The sequence below is a fragment of the Lithobates pipiens genome, unplaced genomic scaffold (assembly GCF_037356315.1).
Source record: "Lithobates pipiens isolate NorthernLeopardFrog02 unplaced genomic scaffold, aLitPip1_a1.2 Scaffold_22, whole genome shotgun sequence".
Lineage (NCBI taxonomy): Eukaryota > Metazoa > Chordata > Amphibia > Anura > Ranidae > Lithobates > Lithobates pipiens.
The window spans coordinates 184,178,959-184,202,092 of NW_027507784.1; the positions used below are offsets into that span (position 1 = coordinate 184,178,959).

At 44.8% G+C, this 23,134-nt stretch overlaps 1 protein-coding gene across 2 annotated transcripts in view; it reads left to right on the forward strand.

Moving 5' to 3' along the window:
- TBCCD1 (TBCC domain containing 1) overlaps positions 1-18,338 on the forward strand; it is a 155,180-nt gene extending 136,842 nt beyond the window's left edge. For both annotated transcript variants that reach the window (XM_077448717.1, XM_077448716.1), the window contains 2 exons: positions 9,307-9,468; positions 18,035-18,338. In XM_077448717.1, the coding sequence (XP_077304843.1) occupies positions 9,307-9,436 (130 nt within the window). In that variant the 3' untranslated portion in view covers positions 9,437-9,468; positions 18,035-18,338. The remainder of the gene's footprint in view (positions 1-9,306; positions 9,469-18,034) is intronic.
- The last annotated feature ends 4,796 nt before the right edge of the window (positions 18,339-23,134 follow it).

Below are 23,134 nucleotides of genomic sequence, written 5' to 3' on the forward strand. Positions count from 1 at the left end.
TCTCCCGCCGCCGATAGCGGTGATCTCGCGGCGAATCCGCCGCGGAGACCACCGTTATCGTACAGCCGACCGCCGCCTCAAGAGATGGATATCTCTGTTGTGGCAGCAGCTGCTGCCGTTGCGGAGATATCCCTCTTCAAAAATAGGACGTACATCGTCGTGCGGCGGTCGGCAAGTGGTTAATAGAAAATATGATTTTATGTAGGAAGACCCTGTTTTAGAACAATTGCAGCTCTCATGCCTTAGTTGCTGCTATTTAGTTTTGATGCCCTGGAAAAATAGGATTTTTATATACAGCTTACCTGTAAAATCCTTTTCTTGAGAGTACATCACAGGACACAGGAGCTCATTACATAGTGGGTTATATAGGCACCTCTGGTGATTGGACACTGGTTAACCCCAATTAAGGAGAATTCCTCCCCTATATAACCCCTCCCATATGGGAGGCACCTCAGTTTTGTAGCAAAGCAATAGAAAACCACGTAAAACCCAAGAGGGGCGGGAGCCCTGTGTCCCGTGATGTACTCTCAAGAAAAGGATTTTACAGGTAAGCTGTATATAAAAATCCTATTTTCTTGATCATACATCACGGGACACAGGAGCTCATTACATAGTGGGATGTCCCAAAGCAATGCTCAGATTGAGGGGAGGGAGACACAGATCATAATTATAGCCCACCATGGGCCAGAGGACCTAAACTGCAGCCTGCAGTACACTGCGCCCAAAGGCGATATCCGCTTGACCTCTGATATCCACCTGATAGAATCTGGTGAATGTGTGGACTGATGAGCAAGTTGCAGCCTTACAGATCTGAGCCAGGGAGGCCTGGTGATGCACTGCCCAAGAAGCACTTACAGCCCTAGTAGAGTGCGCTTTCACTTGAAAAGAGGGATTTTCCCTTTAACACTATAGGCCTGAGAAATAATCTGTCTAATCCACCTTGAGAGAGTGGATTTCGATGCCGCCTGGCCCTTCCTAGGGCCTTCCGGCAAAATAAATAAGCAATCAGTTTTCCTTATCTGAGCCGTTGCTTGAAGATGGATACTGATTGCCCTAACCACATCCAAAGTGTGCAAAGATTCTTCCTCTGTGGACTGTGGGTCCGGAAAAAAGGATGGTAGGATTACATCTTGATTCAAATGGAATCCCAAAACTACCTTAGGTAGAAAGGACCTGTTGGGGCGCATGACCACCCGGTCCTTATGAACAATTAGATACGGCTCTTTGCTGGAGAAAGCTGCTAGTTCAGACACTCTTCTAGCCGTGGATATGGCTACCAAGAAAACCAATTTTTTGGTCAAAAAAACCAATGAAGCCAGATGCAAAGGTTCAAAAGGTTGCCCCTGCAAAGCCGAGAGAACCAAATTTAGATCCCATGGGCATACCGGAGGTTTGACTGGCAGCCTTATCTGCATAGCCCCCGGATGAAAGCCCGCACCAGGGAATGCGATGCAAGTGGCTTATGAATAAACACTGACAAGGCCGAAATCTGCACCTTGATAGTGCTTATGGCCAAATTCATTTCTAGGCCTGACTGGAGGAAGGCCAAGATCCTGCTAATGACCTACTTTCTAGGATGCCATTTCCTGAGTTCACACCAGGAAACATGTGCCCTCCAGATTTTGTAATAAATAAGCCTGGAGGCTGGCTTTCTGGCATTAACCAGAGTAGAAAGGACTGGCCCCCGAAAGCCCACGGTCTCTCAGAATGTGGGTCTCAGCAGCCAAACCGTCACATTCAGACTGTGTAAAGCAGGATGGTAAATCAGACCCTGTGAGAGCAGATCTGGCCGGAGAGGGAGGATCCATGGCCTGCCTACTGCCAACTTCATGATCTCTGCATACCACGGTCGCCTGGGCCAAGCCGGGGCTACCAAAAGAACCGATTTTGTCTCCCTCTTGACTCTTCCTGGGAACCGCGACAGAAGCGGGCACGGGGGGGAAGGCATAAATCAGATTGTACTGATCCCAGGGAGCAGAGAGCATCTGATCCCTGAGCAAGTGTATCTCTTGTTCTTGACACAAACTTGTCCAGTTTTCTGTTGAACCTGGACACAAACAGACAAGTATGCGATTCACCTCTTTTTGCGCAACCAGACTCCTGGTACCGCCCTGGTGATTGATATAGGCCACTGCTGTGGCATTGTCGGACTGAACCCGAACAGGGGGACCCCGTAGTCTGGAAGACCACTTTGAGAGCCATGTAAACTGCCCAGATCTCCAAGACATTTATGGGCAATAGCTTCTCAATCGCAGACCATCTCCCCTGCGAGCACATCTCCTCTAACACTGCTCCCCAGCCTGTCAGGCTGGCATCTGTCGTAATAACCTTCCATGGAAGAGGAAGAAAAGTTTTGCCTTTCAGCAAATTCTCAGTTTGTAACCACCAGACGAGACTCTTGTGTGTCCCTGGGGGATAGACGCATAGGAAGATCCAAGGATTGGGGCTTCCTGTTCCAAGTCACAAGGATGCATCTTTGCAGAGGCCTTGAGTGGAACTGGGCAAATCGAACAGCCTCGAAGGAGGCGACCATTTTCCCCAACAGTCTCATGCACAAGCGAATGGGGGAACCTTTGGGCCTTGGAAGAAACGCCTTGCCCTGAGTGGTGTCGATAAACATACCCAGGTATTCCAACCTGGTAGCAGGCTGTAGGGACGACTTTTCTAGGTTTATAATCCAACCTAGGCGCTGCAGGTGTTCTAGCATTCTGGAAACACTGTGGTTCAGGAACGCTACTGTTTTCTCCATGAGAAACAAGTCATCTAAATAAGCCATGACGGCTATACCCTGAGCTCTTAGGTTTGCCAAGAGAGGGTCCAGAATCTTTGTGAAGACTCGAGGGGCGGTAGCGAGCCCGAACGGCAAGGCCACAAATTGAAAATGGCGCCGCTCTACCGCGAACCTTAGATACTTTTGGTGTGCGTGAAAAATTGGCACATGAAGATATGCATCCTTGATGTCTATTGATGCCATAAATTCTCCCCCTTGCAGGGAGGAGACCACAGTGCGAATTGACTGCATTCGGAAGGACCGGATGCGTAAAATCCGGTTCAGATCCTTCAGATCCAGGATAGGTCTGACACTTCCATTTGGCTTTGGAACGGTGAAGAGATTCGAGTAAAACCCTGAACTCTGTTCTTTTGGGTCCACTTCTACTATCACCCCCTGGGATAGTAAGTGATCCAAGGCCAGAAATAGCGGTCTTTGCTTTACTGGGTCCCTGGGGATCCTTGACCTTAGAAAGCGAGAAGGTGGAATCTCCTGAAACTCTAGCTTGTAGCCCAGAGATACTGAAGAGATCACCCACTTGTCCCGCATCTCTTCCCGCCAGGCTTCCACAAACTGCCGAAGCCTTCCCCCACTCGGACGAGCGGGGGCGCCCCTTCACAAGTAAGCTTTTGGGCTCTGCTTGGCAGGCTTTCGCCCCCAAGTTTTTTTCTGCCCCTGGGCTCGGCCCCGAACCTTTCCTGTAGAGGAGGGTTGAGAAGGCCGTCGCCACTGCTTAGAGCTTGATGCTCCGGGAGAGAGAGAACGCCTAAAAGATGGACGTTTGTTTCTTTTGACTGGAAGGAGAGTAGATTTACCCCCTGAAATTTTTTGGACAAATTTGTCTAATTCTTCTCCAAACAAACGTTCCCCTTTAAACGGGAACCCAATCAAATGCTTCGCGCATTATAGCTCAGCTGCCCAATTCTTTAGCCATAGGGCCCTTCGCATGTGTACCAACAGGAGAGACAAACGAGATGCTTGTTGGACAGAATCCAGAATCGCATCAATCATAAAACACAGAATTTGAGGTATTTCTGCATAATTCTCCACTTCCTCACTGGGAAGGAGGCCAAGCATCTGCTTAACCTGTTCCTTGAGGAACTGACACAACCCCACGGCTGCGACTGTAGGTTGCACTACAGCACCAGTCATGGAAAAGGAGGCTTTTAATAATGTTTCCAACCTCTTATCAGTTGGATCTTTAAATACCTGAGCATTATCCAACGGACAGGTCAGGTTTTTATTCACGCAAGAAACGGCCGCATCGACAGATGGGACCCCCCATTTCTTGGTGAAACTTTCCTCCAGAGGATAATGCATAGAAAAACTTTTAGGAGGAGCAAACAGTTTATCGGGATGTCCCCAATCCTCATACATCAATTTATCCATTAAGGGATGAATTGGAAAGGGAAAAAGCAGCCTGTGGGATTTTCCTGACTCCCAGGGAAGAAACAGAGGACGTAGCGACTTCAGCAGCAGGCATTCTGAATGTGGTATGCACCAATTCAGTATAATACTGTACCTGTTTCTGAGCGCCTGGGAGGAGGGGACTCTCTCCTCTTCCTCTGATTCCTCCGACTGCTCAAGATCCCTGTCCCAAGATGGGGATCTCTCCTCATTGTCAGAAGAATCATCTGAAAGAGGAATCGCAGCAGAGGGAGGGGATCTACCCCTTTTCCTGCTATCTTTCACGGAAGCAGAAATAAAATTCATGATTCTCCCTTCAAAACCCTCCAATGTAGCCCTAAGGGAGTCCTCAGTGACGTATACCAGGGCTGAGACATTAGGAGAGGCTGCAAAACCTGACAGGGGCACTGACTCATCCTGTGAGGCTGGCTCCAGTCTTGCAGGGGGGGGTGGTAACTTACAGGCATTTTTAGAACCCCTGGACCTAGGCGGTGATTTACCAGTGCCCTTGTTACCTCCCCTTGAGACCCTCTTACGAGGAGACATAGTCCTAAGCTACAAAGCAGAGGTACTAATACAAAGTGCAATCACTGTTGTGCTTAAATGTCTCACAATAACATATATATGCTTAATACTGCACAACCTGATGCTGAGTAGGTGTCTAAGGTTTGCCTGGATCCAATCCCCTGGGATGCTTACTGCCCACAGCTCCTGTGTCTCTCACTTACAGTCCCCTGACGCTCTGGGCTTTTAAAACTGCCGCCTGCGCAGTACAGCGCCGTGCACACCAACGTGCACGGCTCACAACCACTCTCCCCCCTCCTCCATTAGCCCGGGGGCGCGCATGCACGAGGACTGACGGAATCCAGGGGGGGAAAAGGAATCTCCTCAGAGCTGCGTGGGACTCCCAGACTACGTGGGACCCCTGTATTACCTTATTGTGGCAGGGACTGCAGTGGAGACGTGAGACCTCTAGAGAACCATGCTTCACTGAGCATGTGTACTGAAAGGCATGTAAGTATGCATCAGGCTGCTCTTACTCCCTCTAGTGGTGGAAACCAGGTAAGACATACAACTGCTCAAATGAAGAAATCCATCATATAATTATATAGGATTAACTTCCCTTACCTGTCCTCGCCGCATGAATTGCTGAAAACAGAGATTTCAGCCTTCACCCATCACGGCGGGCAGTGTTTGCCAACCTTCAGGTTTTTCTGGGGTTCTTTCTCAGAAGAACCTCCTACCTGGACCTTGTAAAAGACTCTGCCAGAAACTTTCGTGCCACATTTGTAAACAGTACACCAAGTCTGGTTTTCCCAGAGCCCAGTCTTCCAAAAGAGAGGACTTACAGGCCAAACCTCGTTTCTTCGGATGACGAGGCCCGGGTACCATACCATCTTGGGAGTCAAATATCGTCCCGAGATATGGATCCGGTTTGTTGTAGCCCTTAGGCCCCCGCAGGGACCTGCACAGAGCTTTCTTCATAGCACATGTTTTACGTGACCAACCACCATAGACACTGGCGAAAAAACTGAGGTGCCTCCCATATGGGAGGGGTTATATAGGGGAGGAATTCTCCTTAATTGGGGTTAACCAGTGTCCAATCACCAGAGGTGCCTATATAACCCACTATGTAATGAGCTCCTGTGTCCCGTGATGTATGATCAAGAAATGTAATTTGCCAGATCTCTACACGGAAACTTTTCTCTGTGCACATTCGCAGAATTCTCTATTTAAAGGCTTGGTTTGCTGAGTCTGCTTATAAAAGGCATCTTTTACACATGCCTTTCGGTTTTTCAGTTGGCAGGCGGACTTCCCGAGTCCCCAACGCCCGGATTCAGGGTAGTGGGGCTTTCACCCCAAGATCTTTCTGATGCTCTCTCAGAAGTGGGGACCAACCGACATGGCCTTCATGTCCTCCTCCAGATTTGCAAGAAACTGAACACAAGATGGAGGGAGGAATGGATTCTAGTGATCCTTATCACCCCAAATAGTCCCAGGAGAATTTGACACATAGCCTTCCAAATGGGCCAGACCTCCTGTCATAAGGCCCTCTATTCTACCCTGCTTCTAAGTCTGACTTTAACTGGATGCCTTTTGAAACGCCTTCCTTCTCACTGTAGTCTCTTCCTTTCACCTTAATGAGGTTATTATACCCCCTTCTGACCGAAAACACACCAAAGAGGTTTTACTCCATTGTCTGGATGTGGTCAGACCACTAAGGTTTACCTAGCTGCAACATCATCTTTCATGAAAAACTGATAATCTTTGCCCTCCCTTAAGGTTCCAAGAAGGATCATCCTGCATCTTCTTCCACCATAGCTAGATGGCTCAGGCAATGCATTACCAGGGAGTATGCTCTCAAGGAAAGCGTTCTCCCTTGCCTTTCAGGTCCCACTCCATTACATCTATTGGCGTTTCTTGGACCTTTCGGCATCAAGCATCCATTTCGCAAGTCTGCGCAGCCTCCACCTGATATTTTGTTCAAGCTGAAATCAGAAGTTTGGAACCATTAGGCCTTAAACGATTTTTTTTTTTGGTTGACCAACTTACTGCAGGTCTAATTTTAGTTCCTGGTTTGGTTAGTGTTCCACCCATATTTCCGTTAGGGGTTCTTCTCCACATTGTTTGTCCTTTTTTGAAAAACATAGTTACATAGTAGGTGAGGTTGAAAAAGACAAAAGTCCATCAAGTCCAACCATGTGTGTCATATTGTATTACATTGTGTATCCCTGCATGTTGCGGTCATTCAGGTGCTTATCTGTTTCTTGAAACTATCCATGCTCCCCGCTGAGACCACCGCCTATGAAAGGGAATTCCACATTCTTGCTGCTCTTACAGTAAAGAACCCTCTACGTAGTTTAGGTTTAAACCTCTTTTCTTCTAAATTTAATGCGTGATCATGAGTCTTAAACTCCCTTCTGCGAAAAAGTTTTATCCCTTTTGTGGAGTCACCAGTATGGTATTTGTATATTGAAATCATATGCCCCTCTCAAGCATCTCTTCTCCAGAGAGAATAAGTTCAGTGCTCACAACCTTTCCTCATAACTAATATCCTCCAGACCCTATTAGCTTTGTTGCCCTTCTTTGTACTCGCTCCATTTCCAGTACATCCTTCCTGAGGATTGGTGCCCATAACTGGACAGCATACCCTAGGTGCGGCCAGACCAGAGTCTTGTAGAGCGGGAGAATTATCGTTTTATCTCAAAACCACGTTATCTTGCATATTTCCCTTAACAATGTCCTCCATATTTGGTCATTTATTTTTATTTCATAAGATTTTTTGAATTTATTAGAAGATGCAAAAAAAAATCTGACAGCATACACATTTTAGATATATATAAAATAGAATAGTACAGTAGTAGTACTATGGCCACTTAAAGGGGCTGTAAACCCTTAAAGGGGCTGTTTTTTCACCTTTGCATCTTACTCATTAAGGTGAAAAAACACCTGGCAGTGACCGGCCCCCCAGCCCCCGTTTTACTTACCGGAGCCCTAGAATTTCCCACAGCAGAGACGCGCTGTCCCTCTGCCCAGGGTCTTCGGCTATTGATTGGATAGATTGATAGCGCAGCCATTGGCTTTCGCTGCTGTCAATCAAATACAATGACGCGGGGGTGGGGCTACATTCAGCGTCTATGGACGCTGAGTGATAGACTCGAGAGCACGCCTGCAAGGTAACCCCCTGGGAGAGCGCTTCTCCTATGGGGTTATACGATGCGGGGAGGAGCTGCAAGAGCCACTGAGGGGCCCCAGAATTTGAGGATCGGGCCCACAAAACGAACTGCACAGTGGAGGTAGGTATGACATGGTTGTTTTAAAAAAAAAAAAATTAAGCTTTACAATCACTTTAATGATGTAGGATCCCAGAGAAAAACATTGGTAGCATTCAGTTTTTCACCAATATCTAGATCTGTAAGACACAATTGAAAATAAAGTTGCGATGTAGGTAGCAAGATGTGTACATGGTATGTAAAGCACAGTCCATTGAGGAACAGAGGTCCAAACCCTCAGTTTTATTGGCCCTATGTACCATTTGCTGAATGAGCTGACGCATAATGGGGTTACCTGGTGCTGATCTTGAACTGTTTGCCAATATCCACATCCTAAAGGAAGCTGCACATAATCCACATGGACTGTTCTACAATCCTGTGTTCCTCAATGAACTTAAAGAAAATTATTTTATAGTAAGTAAAAAAATAACCTAAATATACCTGAAAGAATTGAACCAGATTATGTCAGATTGTTTTGATTTATGGCTCATTCAGGTGGGCAAATTGGCCCATACAGTGTGAAGAGAGAGAGAGAGTGCAATCATCCTTTTTTAGATTTTTACTCAATTAAAAAAAAAAAAAATTGTAAGCACTCTTCAAAATTAGGGCTCATCCACATGTGTGAATTGGCCTGTACAGCGTGAAGAGCCACTTGTATCAGTTTTGAGCAACGTGGAGCTGCACACAGGCAGCTGGTTTTTGTCAATGGAGACAGGCGATATATGGGAGCAAACTGCGGCTCCAATTTTGACAGGTACGGATGGGCGGGTGCATAGACCTGGATGACCAAATGTCTGAAACTGGGTCCATGTACCTGCATAATGAGTCTCTTTAATTGAGTAAAAAACTGAAAAGGACCTTTGTACTTTCTTTAAAATAAACAAAAAACTGATGTCCTGGAAAGTACAAGTCCACTTGTCTTTTGGAACAGCTTTTCTCAACTAGGGTTCCTCCTCCCATCAGTGTAAAGGACGATTACATTGGCTACATGTAAAGGGTCAATACAGTTTTACATTTCTGCTTTCCATGTCATTATTTGATGGTTCTTACTAATTTTTTCCTACAGAGCATGAAGGCTTAAAAAATAAATTGCTTTTGGTGTAACGTTCACTAAATACTCCATTTCGGTTCCTTTTAATATGTATTATATCTATAAATTGCTGATTTATTCTAATGTATTGTGTTTTATAGATATAATTTTAGTAGAGATTTCCTGAAACCAGAAAATTATCTCAAGCAATTCCTGGGGGGGGGGGGGGTCGTCAAGTTAAGAAAACCTGTTTCAGACTATGCAAATATAAATGTTGCCTGATAGTTTAATTTTTCTTTTCTTTTTCTTTTCTTTGCACTTTACAGGGAACAGAAAAAAAGGTTCCAAGCACTTGTTGAATACAAATTTAATGAATGGCTAGTTAAAACTGGAAACAGACATCAGCTGGATAGCCTTGTGCCAGCAACTGATGGTACAAAACAAGCTGCTGGTTGAAGTGTGTAAATAGTTTTAGCTAGATCAAACAGGTATGGTTTAAATGGATTTGTCCTGTGTATACATGTAATGTCATTTAATCCAGAGAAGCGGTTTATAAATGTTTACTGTAAATTTATTGTGTAAATTTAATGAAAGCTACTATCGTCCCAATTAGGCTCGGTTCACACAGGGGCGACACGACTTCAGGATGACTTTGTGAGGCAACTTGGAGACTACTTGAACACGACTTTTAGACACGACCTGGGGCGACTTACAAGTCGCCCCAGGCCAGGCGACTTTTGCCGTGGCCAATCAGAGAATGAGCTCTGAAGGGGGAACTCCACGACAAATTTTTTTCAGAGGTTCCCCCTCTGAGAGCATACCAGGCCCTTAGGTCTGGTATGGATTCCAAGGGGAACCCCCTACGCCGAAAAAACGGCGTGGGGGTCCCCCCCAGATCCTTATCCGAGCACGCTACCCGGCCGGCCAGGAAAGGGGGTGGGGACGAGCGGGCGCCCCCCCTCCTGAGCCGTACCAGGCCGCGTGCCCTCAACATGGGGGGGTGCCTTGAGGGAGGGGGGGCGTGCGGCCCCCCCACCCCAAAGCACCTTGTCCCCATGTTGATGAGGACAAGGGCCTCTTCCCGACAACCCTGGCCGTTGGTTGTCGGGGTCTGCGGGCGGGGGTCTTATCGGAATCCGGGAGCCCCCTTTAATAAGGGGGCCCCCGGATACCGCCCCCCACCCTATGTGAATGAGTATGGGGTACAATGTACCCCTACCCATTCACCTGTAAAATAAAGTACAAAAAAAAACACAACACACAGGATAAAATAATTTATTGCACAGCTCCGGGGGTCTTCCGTCTTCGGGGGTCTTCTCGCCGGACTCCTCCGCTAACTTCTTGTAGCTCTTTTACTAGCGGAGGAGCCCGGCATTCTTCTTCGTCGCCGCGGCCTCTTCTTCCGACTTCGGGGGTCTTGTCCCCCTCTACGGTTCTTCTGCCGGGCCACCGCGCCTTCTTATAGCTCTTTTACAGGCGGTGGCCCGGTCTTCTGCCGCCGCCGCCTTCCGTTCTTCTTCTTCTCCTGGAGATGTTGACTCGACGTTCTCTCCGACCGCAATGCCAGGGACGCGCTGCGCTGCCACTTATATAGGGACAAGGGGCAGTGTCACATGGGTTGGTCACATGGGTTGATGTCACATGGCGACAGTCCCAGCATCCTCCGGGACTGTGACATCGTAAGGGGGCGGGGTCGCCATGTGACATCAACCCATGTGACCAACCCATGTGACATCAACCCATGTGACACTGCCCCTTGTCCCTATATAAGTGGCAGCACAGCGCGTCCCTGGCATTGCGGCCGGAGAGAACGTCGAGTCAACATCTCCAGGAGAAGAAGAACGGAAGGCGGCGGCGGCGACAGAAGACCGGGCCACCGCCTGTAAAAGAGCTATAAGAAGGCGCGGTGGCCCAGCAGAAGAACCGAAGAGGGGGACAAGACCCCCAAAGTTGGAAGAAGAGGCCGCGGCGACGAAGAAGAATGCCGGGCTCCCGCTCGTACCCACCCCCTTTCCTGGCCGGCCGGGTAGCGTGCTCGGATAAGGGTCTGGTGTGGATCTGGGGGGGACCCCCACGCCGTTTTTTCCGCGTAGGGGGTTCCCCTTGGAATCCATACCAGACCTAAGGGCCTGGTATGCTTTCGGAGGGGGAACCCACGCCAATTTTTTTTCCAGAAATTTGGCGTGGAGTTCCCCCTTCAGAGCTAATAATTCTGTCAGTCTCCTCCGTATAGACCGAGATCCGACTTGGAGACGACCTCCATTGAAATCAATGGGTACAAGTCGGATTGAAGTAGTACAGGAACTTCTTTTGAAGTCGGAGGCGACTTCAGTAGCGTGCATTAAGACGGCTCTCATTCACTTACATTGATTTTTAAATGTCCGACCTGAGGCGACTAGGGGCGACCTGAAGTCTGATCGCAGTCGCCCCTGTGTGAACCGAGCCTTAGGAAGGAAACTTATTTTCATATATAATATAAAAATTATTTTAGCAACATTCATGTGTGTGTATACCTAGGGGTTTGCATGTAAAATCCCTCATCACCAGTTCTTTTCTAATGAAAATACTTTTATGAAAAAATCATCAGTCAGTGACCCTCTGGCTTACAAAATCTGAGTTGCTGGCTGACCTACAGTATGCAAATCAGGAATTCTGATATTTCCATGACTTCTGCGTACCTCATACTCAGGAGGTATTGATATCAGTGATTCAGCCTAGCGATCTGACAACTGCCATTTTTGGTAATGGGACCTCCAATAATTTTTTTTATGACTGTTTTTCTGTAAAATATATGGAACTGTTTTTAGCCTTTTTAAACTACTACCACTGTAGGCATGTGCTCTAAATCCAGAAAAATACGCCTAAAATCTTTTAAAATGTTTTATAGTCATTGCAATCCTCTGTTATTTTTGTTATCTGGATGGACTGGTGTCTTTATTCAGCCTTATTAACTATTTAACACTATGTAACTATGTAACACTCTGCTAGTGTGTTAGAATTAGTCACATCAGTAGCATTTTCTTTTCTCAGGCCAATGTTGCTTTCCTAGTAAAGATCCATTTTATAAGCTGCTCACTGGGGCAACATTCTTCAATGTTACTGCTTATAAATATTAGTAGCCACGTATATTTTTTGCATTTATAAACCTATCCATGCTTTTTTAAACAAATTGCATAGTGGGACAGAACTAGTGTCTGTTGAAACTGCTACTCATGCTATTCTACTATACATGTGCATGGCTGTTACTATAATGAACCCTTTATGTATACAAAGATTTAACCAAAAGTGGCCGCCTTGTTTTAATAAAATGTTAATGTTAAAGTCATCTCAGGTTCACTCTATGGGTTACTTCCCAATCCTATTCCCCTTAATTCCCTCTTCTAGGGTGAATAAACAAAGTTCAACTAATCTTTTGTCGTAACTAATGTCCTCCGTGTCCCTTATTGAGCAGTATGTCTGAAGCGCTTTATTCACCTTTATTTTTTCGTCAACCATATTAATTTTGTTATACTACAGAATATGCAGCTGAACTGCATGTCGAGCTAAAATCGACCAGGGTTTTTTTTTTTTTCCCGTTTTCTAAACCTAATGATGGCCACAAACATAATTTTTGGCTTCAAAGCAGCTTGCAGCTGTCAGTGCTTTTTTTTATATGTATGGCAGGGATAGTGCCAGTGCTGAGTTCATGTGGAATGGTTAAAAGGGCTCTCAGGTGTGTGTTTTTTTTTTTTTTTTTTTTTTTTTTCTTTTTGTTTTAGTTTTTTTGACATTTGTCCATTGGGGAGATTTGCCTTTTATTTTTGTAGACACACCTGAAACTGAATGGAAATCTCTCCAAAGTGAGGTTAATCCCTTTTAGCGTTATTCTATTCCTGCTCTGGTGACCTTTTTTAAAGTTTTGTATTTTCCTTCACTTTATCGGTCTTTGTCACCGTTGAGGAGATTCACCTTCTCCAATTTATTCTGTGACCACTGTCAGAGATGACAATAAAAATTTCATAAGTAGTTCTAACCCCTCTCCAAACATTAGATACACAAAGTTTTATAAACGTGCAGCACTGTTAATGAAGCTTATAGGTTAAGGCCACTGCCTCTACAGGATAATTTTAATATCCCAGAAATTAAAGGCCAATAAGGCTGCTTTCAGACAGATGCTGTGTGGTTTGACACTGTTTTTTTAGCCTGAGTGTTTGGAGCAGGTTAACTGCTCTTTCCCATAAAGTTATAATGTGTCCTGTAGTTTTGGTGTGCTTTCAGAAAGCAAAGCGCACCGAACAAGCAGGATATAATAGAGTATCTCACAAAAGTGAGTACACCCCTCACATTTTTGTAAATATTTTATATTTTTTCATGTGACAACACTGAAGAAATGACACTTTTCTACAATGTAAAGTAGTGAGTGTGCAGCTTGTATAACAGTGTAAATTTGCTGTCCCCTCATAAGAACTCAACACACAGTCATTAACCCTTTCTTTGCCAGACCCTGTGCTCAATTTTGTACACCCTGAATGGCCAGACCATTTTTGCAATTTTTCCTTTGCTTTTTTATTTTTCATGTATAGCTTTGAGTTGAGACTCCCCTCCAAACAATATATTTTCTGAAAGCACATAATCTTTAAGGCCCCATGATATTTGCGTGAATGTTTACCAAAGCAAGATTTTCGCTAAACGTACATTAAAATCATTATTAGCAGATACAAACACAGCAACTTTTACAAAATTCCTGCTAATTTCCTACAAAATATAAAAGCTTAACCTGTATTGAGTTAATAAATAACAAATATGTGTAAACTGAAAATTGTGCCTTTTTGAGAAGTAGTGAAAATCTGAGGTACGCAAAGTTTTAGAAAATCTGGAGGTTTTCCTTTTTCACAGCTTTCAGAATTTCTAAAAGACCCCCAAACTATACATTTTCTGAAAGCATATGGCCAGTAGAATAAAAAGAAAGTGCTACTGATTTTTAAGGCAACAAGAGATTTGTGCAAATGTTTATCAAACAATATTTTCGCTAAAAATGCACTAAAATCCTTAATAGTGCGCATAAACACAACATAATTTACAAAATTCCTGCTAAATTACTACTAAAGTCTCGTTCACATATGGCATATTAAAGTGAATGCCCATGGGGGGGCCAGGTTTACCCACACAGGAATTCCATGCATCCCCATACAGGCAGTCCCATTTATATCAATTGTTATGCAACGGCTGCACAAGTATAGCTGCTTTTCCCAGTCTGTGGATGTGGGTACATGACTCCGAACGCGACAGTGTGAGTTCAGGGACATGCATGCGAACCTACATGGATGTAAAATTGGGAGCAATGGCTCTGTTCGTGCATGTGCTACATCCCAAATGAAATTAATGGGACTGCCTGAACAGAGATGCACAGAACACCTGTGCACCCCTGTAAAGGTACACTGTGTATGCTTTGTGAGAAAAGGCCTTAGGCCCCTTTCACACAAGCACATCAATCAGATCTGACTGTCCATTTTTTTAGGTGGGCCCAATTGGACCCCCCATTGCTCTTTTATGGAGAGGATGATGTAAACAATCATGTCTGTTTATTCCCGCCTGCATCCGATTTAAGTCCAGTCCGCTAAAAACAGAGGGATGGGGATCCTATTCCCCATCCATCTAGCAGAGCAGATCAGATCAGATGGTATCTGATGGAACTGGACAGGTGGTCCTTTTCCATTTGTCCATTTGACCATCCCATAGAAAATGGCGAGCTGTGCCCGCTCTGGACCTCGTGGACCTGTCATCTAGCTGCTCAGCAGGCATGAGCAGACAGACCCCCCCGCTGAACAGGCAAATCTGCTTTATAAAGTCCGCTCCATGTGAAAGGGGTCTTACCAGGAGTGGCCAGTCTGTTACGGGTGCTGGGACGCCACTCCCCTGCAGGGTGTCTGTCTCATACGTTTGTATACGTTTTTTTTGTTTTTTTTTTTCAAGCCACATGATTAGAGCCTGAGGTTCTAATTGGCTTGAAAAAGGTTGGGCTCAGGCGCAGAGAATTGTACTCCGAACCCACCCACTTGTGACAATAGCAAATTAATATTCGCTATTGTCTTCCGGCTTCTCATAAGAAAGCCAAGTGCAGGGGGAGTTGCTATCCTCCAAAAAAGTCACTTGGTCTTGAGATATATATATATGTTCTTTTTTTTTTTTTTTCATTTTTTTTTTTTTTTTATTATATATCTTTTTTTTTGGGGGGGGGGGGTCTTTGGAGAGATATCAGAGGTCAAAACAAACACCCATATCTCTTTTTTTTAAAGTCTCTGCCGCACTTTACTTGAATGTATAGAGATTGCTCATACATTCTGCTGAACAATTCTCATATAAGCTTGTGGTCATTGAAGTGACCATAAGCTTATAGGAGAGGCAGAAATGTCTGTATGCTGTGTACACACTTGACCACCTGCAGACACTTCTGTAGGTCCATACGGCATATGGGCTTGGCAGTGAAAGTGTTAATGTCTAAAATGCTGGCAACAAAAGTAAGTATGTACAGTAAGTGAAAATGTCCAAATTGGGAGCAATTAGCCATTTTCCCTCCCCAGTGTCATTTGGCTAATGTTACAAGGTCTCAGGCGTTACTCACAGCCCCTGTACACACGGTCGGAGATTCCGACGTAATTTGTCCGATCGGACCGTATTGTCGGACAATCCGACTGTGTGTGGTCTCCATCGGACCGTTTCCGTCGGAATATCCGACGGACCAAGTTTTCCAACTTGTCTATACAACATGCTCCGATCAGACATGCTCCGATCATGTGTAGCCTACTCCGACGGACAAAGTGCCAAGCATGCTCAGAACAAATTCCTAGACCAAAGCTATTGGCTACTAGCCTGAATGTAGTCCCGTCGTAACGTCATCACGTTATGTACAATCGGATTTTCCGATAACTTTGTCCGACCGTGTGTATCCAACAGTTTCAGACAAAATCCGTCGGACAAAATCCAACGGATTTAGTTGTCAGAATGTCCGACCGTGTGTACAAGGGCATACTCTTACCAGTCACTGAACATTCAACATGGCATCTGGTGGCAAAGAAGTCTGAGGATCTGAAATAAAGATTTATTGCTCTACATAAAGATGGCCTAGGCCAGGGATGGCGAACCTTGGCACCTCAGATTTTTTTGGAACTACATTACCCATGATGCTCAACTACAAGGTTCACCATCACTGGCCGAGGCTATAAGAAGATTGGCAAGATCCTGAAACTGAGTTGCAGCATGGTGGCCAAGACTATACACCGGTTTAACAGGACAGGTTCCACTCAGAACAAATCTTGCCATGGTTGACCAAGGGAGTTGAGTGAATGTGCTCAGCGTCATATCCAGAGGTTGTCTTTGGGAATTAGATGTATGAGTGCTGACAGCATTGCTGGAGAGGTTGAAGAGGTGGGGGGTCAGCCTGTCGGTTCTCAGACTATACGCCGCACACTGCATCAAATTGGTCTGCTTGGCTGTCTTCCCAGAAGGAAGCCTCTTCTAAAGATGCACAAGAAAGCCGGCAGATTTAGGACATGGATTACTGGAACCATGTCCTGTGGTCTGATGAGACCAAGAATAAACTTTCTTTGGTTCATATGGTGTCAAGGAAGTGTGGCGGCAACCAAGTGAGGAGTACTAAGGCAACTGTGTCTTGCCTACAGTCAAGCTCGATGGTGAGAGTGTCGTGGTCTGGGGCTGCATGAGTGCTGCTGGCACTGGTGAGCTACGGTTCATTAAGGGATCCCATGAATACCAACATGCACTGTGACATACTGAAGCAGAGCATGATCCCCTCACTTTGGAGACTGTGTCACAGGGCAGTATTCCAATATGATCCCAAACACACCTCCAAGAAGACTACAGCCTTGCTAAAGATGCAGAGGGTAAAGGTGATGGACTGGCCAAGCATGTCTTCAGAACTAAACCCTATTGAGCATCTGTGGGCATCCTCAAACGGAAGATGGAGGAGCGCAAGGACTCTAACATCCACCAGCTCAGTTATGTCATCATGTGGAAGAGGACCAGTGGCAACCTGTGAAGCTCTGGTGAACTCCATGTCCAAGAGGGTTTTGGCAGTGCTGGAAGATATTGGTGGCCACACAAAATATTGACACTTTGGGCCCAATTTGGACATTTTGGGGTATACTCGCTTTTGTTGCCAGAAGTTTATACATTAATGGCTGTGTCGAGTTATTTTTAGGGGACAGCAAATTTACACTGTTCTACAAGCTGTACACTCCTTTTGTAGTAAAGTGTCATTTCTTCCGTGTTGTCACATGAAAAGATATATAATAAAATATTTACAAAAATGTGAGGGGTGTACTCACTTTTGTAAGATACTGTAACTCTTTATGGGAAAGCGCAGCTAACTTGAGCCAAACATGCAGGTAAGCTGCGCTGCACCCTTGGTGCAGTCACACCATGCCGCGTTAGTCTAAAAGTAGCCTAAGTTCACCTTGGCAGAAAACATAATAAATGCACTTATTTTTGCAGAACAAATTGTGCATTTATAATTTTTTCTTTCCTGCAGGAGCCTGAAGAGCATTGCACCTGCAATCAGTAGATCACGGTTGTAATGTGGGCTCCTGCAGACATGTCCTGTGGCTTTCAGCCCTGTACCCTTTGTACAGACTTTCTGTTTGGAAGCCGGAGGACATGTCAGGGCTACGAGAGCGCTCATCAGGGCCCTCCTCAGATCATTGAAACTACAAGTCTGCCTGCACTGACAGACTGGACTTGTAGGTTATTCATTCACAGAAGCATGTGAATGGTGTGGCTGTGTGGGCACAGTGCCCAACAGCCGCACATATTTTGGAAAGTGACAGCAGATGCGTGTAGAGGAACCCCCACCTGTTCTCACAGGGAGGGGAGGATACCAGGGAGAAGAGGCAAGAGACATGTTTCACCTAAATACATGTTCCAAAGGTGAACTTATCCATTAGCAGTTTACGTTTATTGCAAGTTGCACTTTAACACTAAAGGTGCAACCTAGAAATTTGTGTATTTTCCTAGCCTGACCTTTACTATTGGTCATGACTATGTTTTCTGTTCTTTTAGGTCCTTCTGCTTTTGCAAAAGCCTTCGGGTTGAAGTTTGAAGATTTGAAATGTTTGAGGAATGGAGCAGCGGATCTTCAATTTAATGTCTTACTAATACTACTAGTTGAGGTTCCCATTTTTATTTTGTAGACAATTCCAGACCATTTCACAATAAGTCAATACAATTATATGCACTTCTCTTAGATATTTATTTTAGGCTAGGTAACATGCATATTAATGGAAAGGCTGTAAACATTCCAGAATATTAACTTGTACTTTCAAGAAAATATATATAATTATTAAAATGTTTTATCATTGCTCTATTTGTTTTTCCTTTATTTTAGCCCATTGTACAATTTTTGTGTTTTTTATTTGAGTCCATACTTGTCGGGTGGCCTAGTTTTTTTTTCAGTTTTGGATTTTTGCACTAATGCATCCAACTAAAGAAATTGTTTTGTTGCTTGCAAAAGCATGAACTGCTATAATACGGTGGAATATAACTTTTCAGTTATAAATATGATTGTCTACATTGGTTAACTTGTCTGTTCTTTACACTATTCGTTTGACATCCAGAACTGTTTTATATTGCACATTTCTTATGACCATACCATTGTTCTGTTGTGGGGATATTTTCTTCTTGAGTTTGTGGATGGTTTAAGAGGTTAGGGCCTGGGCCGAAGGCCTTTTGTTTGCTGCAAGTAGTTTCTGCATTCCTGTACAAGTCTATACGAATGCACAATCTGCTTGAGGCAGGTGAAATGGAGGTCATCTACAGGTATTAATGAATTCTGAACTATCGCAGAAGTGTATAACGCACCATATAGGCATTTGTGCACTGTAGTGCCAACTATTTGAATGGCACCCCAACACTCTAAAGCATTGCACAGTACCACACTGCTAAGACCTTTCCAAAAACAGATGTGATGTCTTTTTCACTGGGTGCATTGGCAGTCCATTTAAAATGAATAAGTTACCTTAATGCACAGGTGTCAAGCCAGCCTGCCTGTTAGCTAGATTTGCAGTGGTTGTCATCTAGAGTATACTACCATGCAGGGCAAAGTCACAGTTTTGCTTACAATCCTATCTACACTTCCCCATCCACTGCTACTTCCCCCACACTTGTCCTGTTTACCTTTCGGGAACTGAATCTATTTATATTTATTAGTATTTAAATGAGGGTGTGTATCTATCACAGGGTGGTATCTGTGGATACACTAAAAGGTCAAAACAACCGATTGCCACGTCCTAGTTATAGCTTTAAAGGAAACATTTTTTATTTTTTTTTCCTTTTTTATTTCTTTTTTTTTTTCCCCCTCCCTTTTTTATAAAAAAGGGTGTAGGGGAAGGGGGAAAAAAAATGGAGGTTCCTCCATTCCCCCCCCCCCTTCCCCTACTCTCTTCCCCTACTCCCTTTTTTATAAAAAAAAAGGGAGGGGGAGAAAAAAAAAGGAAGGAAAGAGAAAAAAATGTTTCCTTTTATTTATATTTATGGTCGTGGCCCTAAGACCGAGACAGATGTAGATCACATAAACACGCGGCAAGCCTTACAACATAAATAGACCTGAGGTGTGGCTTTTGGTCATCTGGTAGGTAAGCCAAGTAAAGGGGCCAAAAAATAAGCAGGTAGGGAGTATATCTTTATTGATTCTAAGCTCATTGAGCAAGCTTGGAGAAGGCTAGGGGGTTCAGAAAATATCTGGCGAAGCAGGCAGACTTCCATCTGCCTAGCTTCTTGATCACATGGTCTGGTACTCCGTGCTGAGATGCGGCTGAGGCTGTGCCGATCCAGAAAGAATGTCCAGAATACCGCCTGGGGTCTAGGCCTAAGTTGATCAGTAGGACCCTAACATGTTTGATAAGCTGACTACCACCTGAGATTGACCGGAAAAGGCAGTAATGAGCTGGAGACTGACTGGCTGGGTAGGTGAGAGAGCAGACGGTCAAGGATCTTTACTGGGCACCAGGTGCTGCTGGTCCCGAATAAGTTGAGATCTACTCTGGGTCCGATTTGTTGCATTTTGGAGATTGTAAGATGAAGGACTTAATGGTTTGGGAAGCGAATCAGCAGGTTCTGTACAGTACCTGACTACTGGTACTACCAGAGGTGAACTCGCTAGGTTGTAGGAAGCTGTAGTAAGCCAGGTAGATGGCCGCCTGGATGACCAGGCTGGGCAAGAGCCCAAAGGGGGAACATGTGAGGATTTCGGACATGCCCCTAACGAAAGCACTTGTGATGGGTAAGTGTTTGCCGTTGGTAGCGGGCTGCTACTTCTGAATTCCATGCAGCAGGACTTTCACTGTATGGACTGTGAACACAGATGGCTCTCTGGGTTTCTGTAAGGACAGGAAATGCTGAATACTGGCTAGGTAAAGCCTGATAGTGTCATGAGCGAGAGCCAGCTATGTATGGCAATAAGATATGAAGGCTAGGACATGACGTCTGCTGTGGTTCCGGGACAAGTGACTAGGAACCTGCAGTAGGTGTTTCGGGCCATGCGATAAGCCTTGTGTGTTGTTAGACAGCGAGTGGTTGATGAGGCGGGTTGCATTGGCAAGATGTGGCTTCAATCCATTGTTAGTTGAGACCAAGGTGGGATATGAGTGGATGATGGGTCGGCTCCGGATTCCTGCTAAAAGAATGAGACAAAATTGAAGCGAGACGGTGCATCTTCTGCGGCATAGCACTTGCCATGGATATGCTCACAATAAATGTTAAATTGGTGATCTAGTGATAATTGCACCAGCCTGCGCAGGAAGGACATGACTGGGAGCGACTTAGAGCGACCCTTATTAATGATGTTGGCTGTAGCCTGGTTGTCTTGGATGAAGAGTCCTGTCTGACCTGTCCACATGTGGCGCCATACTTGGGATTCTGCCACGATTGGGTATAGTTTGAACAAAGACTAGGATCGAGTGAAACCAGGAATCAAGCAGATTTCTGGAGGCCAGGAACCAGTGGTGGCCAAAAAGAAAGATTCATCTAGCTCCTCACGGTCTCGGTCTGACAGTTGGGGGAGTGGTATTTGGGTTAAATGGTCATCAAGTTGTGTCTCCGAGTATTAAGCCATGGAGGTATAGAGTTCACGGTAGAAGTTTAGGAAGGCATTCGTTATATCTTGAGGTACATCACTGATGTGATCCTCGGAGACCAGGATCCTGGGGATTGAGACGGGGGTGTCAGGTTTAGTAAAATATGTGAGTAGGTGACCCACTTTGTTACCATGTTCAAATGTCTTCTGGGTGACATAGAACATTCATATTTTAGTGAAGTCTAGCAAGCATATTTCGTACTCCCTGCGACATTGCAGCCATGGAGTTAATGTAGCTGTACCAATGTTTTGGGAGTGTCTCCTCTGCCACTAGTAATGCATTTCCTAGTTCCTCAGTATGTCGTTGGGCATTTTTGCATAGGATAACAGTAATAAACATGAAGGTTCCCCTTAACACTGCCTTGGAGGCTTCCCATGTAGTGGCGGGTCCAGTGGAACCTTGATTCACCCGCCAGTAGTCAGTGCTGCCCTTCTGGCATTTGCTCTGTACGATCTCATCCTCCAGCCAGTGAGAGTTCAGTCTCCAGCCCCGAGGGCCTGCACTTGGCTGGAGGAGGTCAACAGACCTAGGTGTGTGATCGGAGATCCCACAAGGCAAATATGAGACTGACTGGACAAGAGGCAGTACCTCTGCTGGGGCAAATGCCAAGTCTATGTGAGACATAGTATGGAAGGAGTCAGAGTGACAGGAAAACTGTTGGTCATCTGGGTGCTTCCATCGCCATAGCTCGGTGAGGTCATATACCTGGGTCCAGTCAAATGAGGGGTAGGGTCTGCTCCCTCCCCGCAAGCAGTCCACAGTAGGATCAAGTACAGTGTTAAAGTTGCCTATAAACAGTAGGGGACCAGGGGATCTGTAATAGTAAGAGAGAGATGTGGGAGAGAATGGAGGAGGAACATATATGTTCACCAGTGTGTAAACTATGGAGACTATACGAAGGGTAATTATAATAAAACGTTCTGCGGGTCTGTTTTTGCTAATATAATTTCTGATGGAAGGGACTTCTCTATTAAGATTGAAACCCCTCGAGAGTAGTTGGTGGCATGATATTGGGTAGCTAGCCAGGGACGTTTAAGAGTCCATAATATAATATCAGTAAGGTGGGTCTCCAAGCCCCTGTTGATGACCGCTTGTGTCGAAACGCGTCGGAAAGCATTACTTGCACCCAATATTGCTTATTTCCTTATATAATTTGTTTTAGTGATCACTTTTTATTTTTGTATAATATGTATATTTTTAATAAAACCAACCGTTTTTTTTTGATCTACACCATCCGGAGCTCTTTTTTCTTTTTCATGCCACCTCTATGAGCCCTTTTTTGATATTTTTGAACGCATCTGGCCCTTGGGATATCATCACTTTCAAAAGTGAGTATAATACCGGTTGGCAAACACTGACCTTACTCACCTTCATCCGGGACTAAGGACACCTATAGGAGGATTTTACATCATGATTCAGCCCATTGGAAGCTGGGATATACCCTTCCAGGATTACAAGCTCTTTAGACCCACTGTCGTAGGGCAAGCGGGTCCAACATCTCTGGTAAGAGTACCTACCTTACATTCTTAAAGTGCTGCAGAGATTGCTACAGACAAATAGATTGCTGTTGTCGGTGTCCATACTGTCCTGGCTGATACGGGAAGACTGGCCTTAGAAGGAGATCTATGCTTAGACTGATGAACTGTATATACTGATGAACTGATAATAGTTTGCCCACATAGGATTCTTGTTATGTGATCCCACTGTTGCCTTACTATTCAGGCACTATTGTTGTCACATTGCACTAACCACTGCACTTTGTTTATGATGCCGTTTACACTTTTCTTACTATAAGTTTAAACGTTTTTCTGTCTTCTCTAACACAGGTTGTTCTTACCTACTAGGAAACTATTTCCTGGTTCCGTAGTATAATCACTTAACAGCGCTACATTTTTTGTTTCCACACGGGTCTCCTGCAGACAAATTATGAGGCTAATATATATATATATATATATATATATATATATATATATATATATATTTTTTTTATATATAGGAAAACACTAGGGACTTATGAGGCGAGTTCAGA